Source organism: Neopsephotus bourkii, unplaced genomic scaffold (genome assembly GCF_033783945.1).
Source record: "Neopsephotus bourkii isolate Nb327-2 ecotype Australia unplaced genomic scaffold, CSIRO-AGI_Nbou_v1 NB_1067, whole genome shotgun sequence".
Taxonomy (NCBI): domain Eukaryota; kingdom Metazoa; phylum Chordata; class Aves; order Psittaciformes; family Psittacidae; genus Neopsephotus; species Neopsephotus bourkii.
In genome coordinates, this window is record NW_026901555.1 from 1,981,716 (window position 1) to 1,994,282 (window position 12,567).

Here is a 12,567-nt window from a genome sequence, read left to right on the forward strand (position 1 = left end):
CTCATGCTCTTTTACCTTCTCTGAAAGAAACTGTTTTGGTTTTAGCCTTACAGCAGTAAGGCTAAGTGTGACTTTGCTTTTAGATCTTAACCTGTCTTACAGGCGTTGTTAACAGAATTGAATGCACAATATTGTGAAAGCTGCTCAGTGTTAGCTGTCATAGCCAACTAAGCTGCTGTTTTCTGTTCTGTTTCCTCCTTCCCTCTATAGATTTCAGGAAACCTTACTGTGCCTTGGATTACAGGTTGTTCCAGGAAAAGAGCAGTAAGTATATTTCCATTTAAGTATCTAATGCATCAAGTGGAGTGAAAAGTTTATTAAAATGCATTTTTTGAAACTGACAGTTCTGTTCACCTTATGTTCCTTTTGCACTTTGACTGATACAAACATTACCTGTATACAGTGTTTCAGTTAAGGTAAGGTTGATATGTATCTTTAAAAATAGGTCAAGGTCATAAGCCTGTGCTCAGTAATGTGATGCCCAGGTGTATGAGTTGTGCTGTTAGCTGAAATACAACACCTGAACTGGTGAGGACTGAGAGTTTAGAGCTCAGAATGCTTTTTTTGTTTTAGTTTGAAAGTTAAATGGTTGTTAATCGAGGCAACTGAATGCTTAACAGAGTAACTCCCTCTTTGGCTACTCTGCACATTCACAGAATTAGTCCCTGCTATCCATAGTAACTTTACCAAGTCTAACTTTAATCGCATACATGTCATTTCACATTAGGCAGAATCAGCTGGGTCAGTGTCCTTAAGTCACAAATGACTCCAAACTGTAGCACAAGGTGTGAAACCGCTTTTGTCAGGAAAGTAACTCTGTTCCGCTCCCCCCAACACTAGCGCATTGCCACCCCGTCTGTAGCACTGGTGCTAGTATCTAATTGCAAGGTAATCCAGGTCAGGCATGTGACCTGTTAGATTCATATTCTTCCGCTGAGTTTGTCTTTAGTGGGTTGAATGTACTTACTGTGGCTGCAGAAGCATGTGGCTGGGAGCAGTGAAGAGAGCAGGGCATGATGTTTCTCAGCAGTGGCTGTTGAAGCATGGTGGTCATGAAATCATGGAATGGATTGAGTTGGAAGGGACCTTAAAGCTCATCCAGTTCCAATCCCCTGCCACGGGCAGGGACACCTTCCACTAGAGCAGGTTGCGCCAAGCCCCTGTGTCCAACCTGGCCTTGGGCACTGCCAGGGATGGGGCAGCCACAGCTTCTCTGGGCACCCTGTGCCAGCGCCTCAGCATCCTCACAGGGAAGAGCTTCTGCCTAAGAGCTCACCTCAGTCTCCCCTTGGGCAGGTTCAAGCCATTCCCCTTGGTCTGTCCCTACAGGCCCTTGTCCAAAGCCCCTCTCCAGGTCTCCTGTAGCCCCTTTAGGCACTGGAACTGCTCTAAGGTCTCCCCTTAAGGAGCCTTCTCCAGGCTGACCCAGCCCAGCTCTCTCAGCCTGGCTTCAGAGCAGAGCTGCTCCAGCCCTCACAGCATCTCTGTGGCCTCCTCTGGACTTGCTCCAGGACCTCCACATCCTGCTTGTGTTGGGTACCCCAGAGCTGAACATGGTACTCCAAATGGAGTCCCACCGATGTGGAGTAGATGGGGAGATTCACCTCCCTTGACCTACTGATCATGCTTCTTTAGAAATATCATGCTACATATCTGACACAAGCTGTAGAATAAATTTCTGCAATAAGCTTAAAATCTTCAAGGCTGTAGAAGTGCCTGCTCATTAGGGTTGGTTATTAGGAATTCCTTTTTCTTTAGGCCTTTACTCACGAGTCTTCCTAATCAGTAAAATGCATATGCGCCATTGGTTAATAGAGTCCATTTTGACAACATCTGTTTCCAGATTTGTGGGTGCGCTTTCTCCAGTTTGAATGCATAATTAGTCTACTCAAGGATACCAGTTTGGGAGTTGGCACTCTAAAACTGCTGTATACACACAGGTGTAAGACAGCAAAAAGAGAGAAAAAGCTCCTACTTCCTAGGAAACTTCAGTTTCAGATGTGAAATTCTTTTGAAGAAAGTGTGGAGAACAGAAATAGAATGGGTATGCGATTATGGCAATTACTGCCATTCAGACAGTGAAAAAGCCAATCTGTATTTTGTTTGGAATGGAAAAGATTATCTTTTAGATGCTCTGAATTTTTAATGTTTTGCCTTGATGTTTTGTTTTCCTTGCCCTGTCCTTCAACTGCATCAAGAGAGAAATAAAAACTGTGCAGTTCTGCAGAAACTCTTTCTTGTCTGCTCAGCTGCGCTGTAAGATGATGTAATCCTGACTGTTAATGAACGTTAGTCTAGAAATATCACCCTCTGTTACTCATGAGAATGTCTTTTGAAATTATGGAGTTCTGTATTCTGTCGTGGAGCATGTGCAATGCACTGGCCTTTACGAATGCATTGATTTTGGGGTGTTTTTACAGGATGGTGGAAGGATAGCAAGGGTAAAAAATAACAGTGAAGATACTGGTTAAAGATAATTAAAAGGGGGAAAATATCTTCACTTTTGTCTTTTCAGTTAGGTCTTGAGTGTACCAACTACGCTTAAGTTATGTCTCTGTTGCCTTAGCAGATACTTAGTGTTTATGGTAGGTATAACCTGGTATGCTAACGTTTGTCATAGGTGTTGACTAGGTAAAATGGCTTACCTAGAGTGCTTGGCTTAGTTGGGAAGTTTTATTCTGGGTGGAGAGGGGATAGTTTAACTTCTCCTTTTTTATTTCTAATTGGGATCAGTTCTAGTGGTCTTACTATCAAGTCTGAAACACAGAGTCATTAAGATAGTAAATTAAGGTCTTACAATTATTTCTGCACAATCACCCTTTGGAAGCAGGCATAGGAAATCAGTGAAGAAATTGATAAGCGAAAGGTTTTGTATTTTCCCCCTACCTGAAGCAACACTGCATTGTAGCAGTGCCTTGAGACCTTCTTGAACATACTGCTTAGCTGGAGCTCCTACCATAGGTAGGTTAGCTGGATCTGCCTCTTCAGCTTAGGGTGTCTGGCCTCTGGTGTTTATTTTGCAGGGAGGGAAATAGCTGAAATGAGTGCAGAGCTCCTATGCTTATTCTGGTTTTTAAATTGCTCTTTCACCATTGCCCATTTGAGTAAAATTCTGGAGATAGTGGCAATAAAGTGTTTCTCTGAAAGTCCTGCTTGTCAAGCACTCTGAATCAGGCAAAGGAGCTGGTCTAACCCCAGGACAGGGCAAGAGCTGCCACAGGTGGATGTGTGGAGGAGACTACATCAGTGTAACTACAAGAGAAAGTACCTCATTCGTCTGTGGTCTGAAAGTGTCATGAAAACTGTAACTGCCACAGTAAGCCTACAAAAAGAGAAAATATCTTAGAGTAGCCTTTAAAGTGAGCACCCATAGGGATTAAAGCTACCTAAAGTCAAAGTGCACCTTAGTTGTACCTCTTGGTTTAAAACTGCACCAACTTGTGAAGGTCTCTTCACCTGTTCACGTTACTCCCCTTTCCTAGAAGGGCAGAGGGAAGAAAACTCCATTTTAGTCAAACTGGTGAGAACATGTTTGAGTAAGATAGTCAGAGTCCTCAGAAAGAGAGGCAGGCAAGCCAAACTGAAGATCTCCACAGGACTGAATTGTGAATGCTGTCCTTATGCATGCCTTCTGCGTCATTTGGATTAATGGATTTGGTTAATACTTTTCCTCCTTCAGTGAAATATTTCACCACATATCTCAAGGTATTGCATTTTGTTAATGTTCACATTAGATGCTAATAACATGCATAACATCTCATCACCTTCTTGCTGCCAGCAGCACCTCTTCACTATTCCCAATGACAGTCCTTCAATGGATGCAAAGGGTAGGCATGCCTTGTTTCAGATGAAATAAATCTTTTTATTATATCCTGCACCTATTCCCACAAATCACCTAGGCTTATTGTAGCTGTGATCCTGCAGGCTAGAAGCGTGTCATATCTGGCCAGGTATGGGAAAAGCAGACTTTCTAGTTAAATGCAAGGAAGACATCAATAGATTAAATAAGAATCATTATAATTATGGTTCAGAATCTCAAGAAGGGTGAGTTGCCAGTTTATGTGGATTGGATGTTGATTATGGAGTGAGAAGACTGGAGTTTACAGTGTAATTATTTGGCTAGACAGTTACATTGCACTGATATCTTCGTTTTCCTTTTTTTTTCCTTTTCTTAGCTGTGTTTGGTTTAGAAACATTAACAGAATATATGTAATTTAGGCTGAGTGCTGAAGCAGTTGCAGTTCTTTTCAAGCTGTGGTACTGTGAAATATTTATCAGTTCTGCTTCCATCAGAGCAAACTTCAAGCTTCCTCAACCAGTGGGAAAAGATGCAAAAAGTCTCTCTCTAGAAATCTGTTTGTGCACTAATAGTTAGTGCATTTCTATTGAAGCTCTAGTTCTTTTTTTTAGCATGTCTTTTATTAATAATCTGAAGATTGTGTATAGCTTTTGTGCACGTGGCCCGAAACATTTTCAACTCATGCATGAAAACTGATCTAAAAAAGCAGGCTCTAATAAATGGCAGGATAAGGACACTCCAGTGCAGTGCAGTTATTCATACCAATTATAGACACCAGATTTGCACCACAAACATTGCATACACAGTGGGTATTATGAGCAGCTTGGCAAAATGCCAGGAATGTCTGTAATAAACTGGGTCATCTCTTACAAGAATGTTGTTGTTACACTTGGGAGGTCAGGGGATAAGCAGGGTTTAACCCTCTGCTTGGCAGAACTGCCGATTCAATTTGCTCACAAGGATTGCTTTTCATTGTGAGCTGATAGTCTGTTTTCTGTGGGAAGAAGCTCCTCTGCTTTTCAGGCTATGGACAAGAGAACTGCTAAATGTAAAGAATTCAGCAGTCAACACTGCTGAGGATAAAGACAAGCCTTGAATCAGCAAGCAGGGGATCTGAAAGAGAGGAAATGAGAATTGCATTCATAATAGCTGTTATAATAAAGTAAAAATAAGAACTGAATTACTGGCTTGTCTTCAGCTATTGAAAAATATTGTCCTGAATATGAAGCTTCTCAATATTCTGATAGTTTTTTTCCTGTGCTGATGCATAACCATGAATGTTACAACACCTATAGGACTGCATTTTTTCCCCTCTTGTTTGCTCAGTTCCTCTCATGATACTAAGCATGAGAATGCCATCAGTTAAATTCATGGAAGTGTAATTATATGTCCAATGTAGAAATTCCACCTTTTATTTTCTCACAAAAGTAATAGACTTTTATAAAAGTGTTATGTAATTTTTGAGCAGCTTATAATGCAGAACTCAAACTTGGGTGTAATCTTTGTCAAGGGGATGATGCTGTAATGGAAGGTTGGTTGTGATTTCCCTAAAAAATCATATAGAGGCATGTGGCACAGTAAGTTACACAAAGGTAAGTTACACAAGGTCTGCATCTAAGTTTTGGACAAGCTGAAGTGTTATTTACGTCCAGTGAGCATAAGGGTTAAGGCTGATCCCATTATACTGGTGCAGCAAGTGAGCAGAGTAGACCAGCCATCCTCCTTTGTGCCCTCTGAGGTACCATAAAGCAGCTCACAGTGACTGTACAAGCAGTCAAACATACAGCTCCTGTGTTTCACTTGATATGCAGTGACCTGCTTCCCTTTCAGCAGGTTTTGTGAGTTGGAACCCTTAAATGTCAAGATCTTTCTTTTGAGGCACTGGTAAAATCTCAGGCCCAGAAACCTGACAGATTCTGTCTTCCAGAGACCAACCGGCAGTGTTAGAGCTGCCAAAATGTACCTTGCTGAAGACAGTGCTTTCAGCTTCTCAGAGGCTCAGTTCCTACCTGCTTGGCTGTATTCAGTAGTGTGATCTTGGTGGGGAAAAAAAAAGGCAAAGATGAGCTACAGACTCCAAAGTAGAAAAATTGAAGTGGGATTGAGGAGTGCTAACTGGAGAATATGCAGAGTTGATTAGGGTGAATTGGGCCAGGCATCTTGGCGATTCTTCTCTCCTCAACCCTGAGGGGAACCTGACTTTTTGTATCATCTGCTGTTTACATGCACTTGTTTTTCCCCTCAGTTCTGTTCCTGCTTTCTGGACTCTTCCATGTGGTCTGTGTGTTGTAGGATTTTTGTTTCTTTTGTATGAATTGACTGAAAAGGCTTGTTCTCCATTTCCTTCTCTGACCTGAGATCAGTATCAGTATCATTCATGTGCTGCTACATGGGCTTGTCAGGAACAAGTGAAAGGATAAAGTGCAGCAGTAACTGCAACAGGAAAAAAAGAACCCGACCCAAAATACATATTGTCATCTGAAACCTGCAAAATACTTTTGTCAAGGAGGTAAAACAAAAACTTCGAGTTTTGTTTTGTTTTCTTTCCCTTTCCATTGCCACAGTAAGTGGCTGCAAAATACTTCATTGGGAGTAGCAACATCATACTTCCTGTAAGTTTAAAACATTAAAACATTTACTTTGATCTAAACTATTGAGACTGACTGTACAACCCAAGTTTTGTAGCAAAATTACATAGCACTTGTGAAAAGCATTGAATAGTGATTTATCTAATAAGATTTTTATTAAAACATTTGTAGTAGATCATCAGAATTAACATCCATTCTCCTAAAATGGAAAAGATGTGACACTCCTTTTTTAAGTAACATTTTTGAACACCAGGTAGTTTTGCTAGACACTGCTTCCTCCACTTAAAGTCCTTGTATTTAGAAGCAAATGAGCAGCCTCTGTGCCCTTCCTGCAGTACCATCCCTTTGGTAACTGTCTACAGTCAGCAATTGTGTGTCTTTTGTCTAGCAGGGATGGTTTTGCAGGTCACAAATACAAAGCTTTTCTGTTAGCGAGTGCTCTTGCCCTGTATTCTTTCAGTAGAAGCAGCATTTTCTTAGATAACTGTAAAGTCACGCAGCAGGCAGAAATCTGTGCTTACTCCAGCATCAGCTGTACTTTCTTGGGTTTTGTTCTAATTTGCCCATTACAAACAAGGTGAGACACAACTACACTAACTGGGGTTACGCCCTTTTATCTGCAGTAATACCACGCAAATTCCCTTTTTCTTCTTTCATTTCACCCCTCTGCTGGGGAGGGGAATTTCTATGACATGTCCCAGGAGGTTTCTTTAAGGCATGCACATTAAATACAAAGGAATTTCCTATTTTATTTTCCTGATAAGTGGAGATTGCAGTAAGCTGAGGGAGGAGCGGTGGGTTGCTGCAGTGGTGTTGTCAGTGGGAGCTCTACAGAACTGACAGCAAATATTACTTATTTATGTTTAGAAAATGCTCAGTATACTTCAGAAGGTGAAGTTGCCCTGAGTGTTCAGAAAAGCAGGGCAGGCCAGAGCGATTGTTTCTCCCTGTAGTTTGAGCATTGCTATCACATTCCTTTTGCCTTCCCTCTTCTTAGCACTTGGCTTCTGCTCCCTGATGGGGCAAGCTCTTCCTATCACTTTCAGAAGTTACAATCTATTTTGACAACACCTATAAAAAGAGATCTTGTTGCAGCAGTTGAGGAGATAACTATGCTTTTGTTCTTTGAAAATGGCTTGTAGGTAGGAGGAGCTCAGGTCAGGCCTGCAGGGAAAACCAGCATCTGCTAAGGCTGACTGCACACCAGGGATTCAGCTTTGCTCACCAGAGTGCTCTTGAGGTGCACTTCACTGCTTTAACTTGAGCAGCCTTGAGCTGTGCCAACTGGATTCCTTACAAAGTCCAGCTGTTGCAGTAATGACAGATTTGGCACATGCGGGTACAACTCACTAGTGCAGACTTCATCACTGCATTTATGTACTCACAATAGCAGGAGAGGGGACGAACAGGTTGGTGTAAAGCAACTAGATTTTAGTTAAAACTGTGAGCTAAAGCTTTTGATAAAGCTTGTAAGTTCTACTGGTATGTACTGTTCATGGAGTCAGGGAGTGGTGGGGTATTTAGGATTTGTTTTCCAGTGTTACTCCTTTCATCAGTAATCCACTATCACAGTTTTGATAAATAGACACGAAGAGTCAGGGATCTCGCAAATAAACAGTGAAACCAGTTTAAACTCTGAAGCTTACCAAATAAAGTATTCCCTTTAGGATCTGGGAATCTTGAATTATGCATGTACTGTAGTTTGCAGTAAGATAAAAGAACTTGAGGTGGGGGAGGGTGAGTAACTTGAAAAGCCTTAAGGAATAATTTGCATAAATTGGGTGGAGAGAGTAAACAGCACAAGGGGAGAAAAGTTATTTTCAGGAAGACCTTATAGAATGAGATAAAACAAATCTAAAAGAATCAGGTGGAGTTGAAACAAAGCTGAAGTGCTTTAAACTTGCATTAGCACCACCACTGCCTTTAAAGCAAATCCCAGGGAACTTTGTACCGCCCTGGCTAAAAATCCCATATTCTTCAGGGAGCGTTAAAAGAGGAAAAAAGCCATGGAGGCAGTGGAGCACGTGTCTTACTGCATGCAGGACCTCTGGAAATGAAGTGAACAGCATGAGCAGATTTTAATCTAACAGTATTTTCTTCTATCTTACAGTTACAGGACCGCACACAATTTAGTGACCGAGACTTAGCTACCCTAAAGAAATACTGGGACAATGGCATGACCAGCCTGGGCTCAGTCTGCAGAGAGAAAATTGAAGCTGTGGCCGCAGAATTAAATGTTGACTGTGAAATAGTGCGGGTAAGAAATGCAGAGTCTTCCCCTATCTTTCCAGAAGCAAAAATAGGACAGATGAAAGCCTTTAAAAATTTCATGAGGAAGCTTGAAATAGATTTCACGTATTACATAATGTATGACCATGTTGGGAAGTGCTCTTTTGCTCTTTCTGCAGTCTATATATAGAAGAAAGCCCTCAGGTAAGAGTCCTATTGATCAGCAGCAGAAGTAGCACTACGAGCTTTTGGCATTCTCTTCAGACATGAGTAAGATTTGAAGTATAAGTGTTACACTTTTTAGGGATAGTCTAGAAGACTAAAAGGTGCCATTTATATTGTTAAGATACAAAAGAAAAGCCTTTCTAAAGAGAGAGGGAAAAATATTTCTCCTTAATACTTATAGGGGAAAAGACAATAGTAAATATGTGAAAGAAAATGCTCAAAAATAGTTAAAAATATTTTAGAAGACTGCCTTGATGCCAGGTTGATGTGATAGAGAGCAAAGGGTGCTGCCAGGAATTCAGGGTCACTTCAGTTGGATAGTCTGTAAAGGTATTGTTGAGGAAGCTTTCGAAAGTACAGGCTAAGTGTAGGTAACCTGATTCCTGAGAGCCACTCCACATCATCTCTTCCAGAGGTTGGGAAGTTTGGTACAGCATCAGTTGTTGCCACTGTAATGCCACTCACCAGACATGCATCTGTGTGTGACTCATTTGCTCAGAGTGTTTCCATTCTTCAAAAAACAGTCAGACTCTCTTTGCAGTCAGTACAAAATCACGATTACAGTCAGTCTTTCCCTCCTAACAGGCATGACAGTTGTGACTGTCCTTTGAGTCTTCATCCTCTTTCTCCACCTTTCCTAAAATTCTGACATTGTTACAGAAGCGGAACCAGGAGCCCTTATTTGAAACTCTGCTTTTGTGGAGATCTCTCTTAGCATTGGTATATCAAAGTGGTACCAAAGCTGCTTTCAGTACTGAACACTAACCTGGTTATTTGCTTGCTTGTTTTCCTGAGCACATGTGAACCATAAAAAGTTAAATGGTACTTTTGGAGGCTGAAAAGAATTACTCTTTTCTCTGTAGAGAACAAAGCTGCTTTGTATTTTCCATGCTCTTCAGTTTGCTTTCTGAAAGGTGAAGCTGTTTCCACTGACAGCATCTCAAAATGAACTCCTGCATAAGAAATACTTATTTACAGAACAGTAAGACTGATACCCATGCTTCATCTCCCTTTCTTTGTTCCCTTAAGAACATCCTTATTGGCACACACAGGATGACACTATGAAGTTCTCTGGACACTTTTCAGTGCATCTGCTTGAAATGCTTTAGTCTTCAGGTCAGAGGCTCTCATCGACTCCCTAAGACTCTCTAGCTTAAAACTGTATTAGAACACACACACACACGCGCGCGCACACACACACACACACACACACACACACACACGAATGAGCAAAAAGATTTCTTCATAGTAACTAGTGGTGTTACCAGTATCTCTCCTGCCTCTGGCTCCTCTGTATGGCAGACTTGAGAACTGTAGCAAGAATTAGGTGGAGGTTGCATCATGCTGCACTAACTTTTTTGTTTGTAAGGGCTGAATTAATGCTATAGGGCATGTGTGATCTTCAGTGCTTCCTCCTGACCTTTCTCCAAGGCACATTGTGCACATTCCCAGGTGTAGGATGGGTATTTTCATCATATGCTCTAGAGGATCTGCCCTAATTTTGTTTTGATATCTGTGTAGGCACATTGTATTGTTCCTGTCTCCTTAACCTGCCAACCTGCATTGTCTTCAGTAAGAACCACTGATGCCTGGAGGTTAGGGTGCAGCACAGTCTCTTTTTTCCTAAGGAGTCCGGGCACAGCAGTGTGTCAGTTCTAAGTCATGAGTGAATCGCAGCATCTCTGCCCTATGACATGCTCAGCCAAGAAGAGTTGGACTGAGGGATGCTTCTGGAATAAGCTCTCTATTTTCAGTACTTGTACCTTGTTGCCTTTGTATTTAACTGTACCTTGAATTCTAGGTAGTGTGCAACTAGCAACTGTTTCTCCTTTTCTGGTATAAAACCAATAAATGTAGCATATGTAAAGCAGTGCAAAGTGTATATATATATAAAACTAATTAAATATATATATGATAAATAATGAGTACAACAAAATCTATAATATATAAATAATCATATATAAACAGAAAGATTTATATCACTTGTTTTCATTCAGTTATATACATGTCCACATTTGTCCCTTTTAATATTTTTAGAATGAAAATTCATGATTTTTCCAGGTAACTCTTACCATTCCAGAGGTGCAAATGATGATCCTTATGACCCATACTGGTTTGAAAGATCTCCAGTACAAAAAAGTATTGAATCTGTTTTCCAGTACAAGGAAAGATAATGTTTGCCACTATGCATAGTTGCACTGGATTTGATCTTTCAAGGTTCAACAGGGCATTTTATTCCATGGGTTTTGTATTTCTAGTAGGAGAGTGAACTTTCAAAGTGTCTACTGGTTATACAAATGTCTTTCGTATGTTCCCAAGACACCAAAAGAGGGAAATAAAAAGAGTTATGTCATATTTAAATACGTGCACTCTGGCCAATAGCGTATTAAACTTGATGTATTTCTTTTGGATACATTATAATTACTGCTGATTACATTTGTTTGGGTTGTGCTTTCTTTTGCCTTTTTTTTTTTTGTAGCTACTCATTTTTGTTTATATTTTTCTTGACTAATTTTATTCATTCGTACCAAAATAGCATCTGAAAGCAGAATAGCCTTCTTGGCAGCAAGACATTAGATATTTAAGAAGGAGAGATGACAGCTATCAAACTCTTCAGAAATATATAGAACATCAAGCTTTCATACATAAGAGGTCAAAAGCTATGCCTAAGCACCCACCACAGGCTAAAGACACCTCCTCTTCTTCACCAGCTGCTCATCAGATAAAAATTGATTATGGAAGGTAGTGCTTCAGTCAGAGTTCAGCAGCAAAAGCAAGTAGTTGCAGCAGAAAAGCTGCTCATTCTTCACAGTTGCCTAATGGCTCTTCCTGTTGGGGGCTCTAGACCTAGTCTGGATCTACCTTATGTTCAGAGAGACATTGGAAGAACAGCTCAGAATCTTCCATCTTTATTTTTCCCGTTAAGTGGAATTTCTGAAGGCTCCAACCGAGTATCTTTCTAGCACGTTGACACCCTAACCTCAATATCTGGAGAGCTGTAATCATGCCTTTGAAGTGGCTCCCTGCCAGTCCACTTACTTATGAGCTGCCTGGGGGCAGCCGTATGCTGGCTTCTTCTGCTGGACTCCAGCCTTTCTTCCTGCCTTCTTGCTGGTCATCTGTTCAGTTGGAGCTGCAGAAGTTGCTGCTGATTTCATTGCTGACTACCCTAAATAGGCTTAATGAGTCCGATCACATGTAATTTACAGATGATGTTTGACCTTTTAAAGGAGGTAGTATTTCAGGGGTATAGCTAGAATTATTAAGCTGGTTTCCTACATAGAAATGCTAGTCTGTTTTTACACTCATCATTGTACTGCTCCACAATATTCACTGTTAAATGCAGCATACAGGGTATGGAACCTTATTGCTTTTCTTTCCCATTTTAATTTGAGATACTATGAAAATATGTTTGTCTTCTATGACATATTCAGTATGTTGAATGAGAGTTCTGCTTTGAAAGGTATGCATCAAGACAAGATCTGCCTTTCCCAAGTGCCTCAATTTTTTGCTGAATCTTTAAGTAAAAAAGAAGCAGATTCACTTTTAAGTTTTACAGTTGTTTGCACTATTTATTAGCTCGTTATTATTCTCAGAATCATAACATCATGAGAGAATTTAAAGAATAGCAATGCACTGTTTGGGAAAAAGAGACATAGGCGTGGAAGGGGCTACTTGTGTGTCAGTTTTATATTTTTTTTTTTCCCTAAACTGCATTGAATGTAC

The 12,567-nt window shown here is 40.7% G+C and overlaps 1 protein-coding gene across 4 annotated transcripts in view; it reads left to right on the forward strand.

The window, feature by feature from the left end:
• HDX (highly divergent homeobox) overlaps positions 1–12,567 on the forward strand; it is a 47,270-nt gene that overhangs the window by 17,708 nt on the left and 16,995 nt on the right. For all 4 annotated transcript variants that reach the window (XM_061361907.1, XM_061361906.1, XM_061361904.1 and 1 more), the window contains 2 exons: positions 211–264; positions 8,498–8,644. In XM_061361907.1, coding sequence (XP_061217891.1) covers positions 211–264; positions 8,498–8,644 — 201 coding nt within the window. The remainder of the gene's footprint in view (positions 1–210; positions 265–8,497; positions 8,645–12,567) is intronic.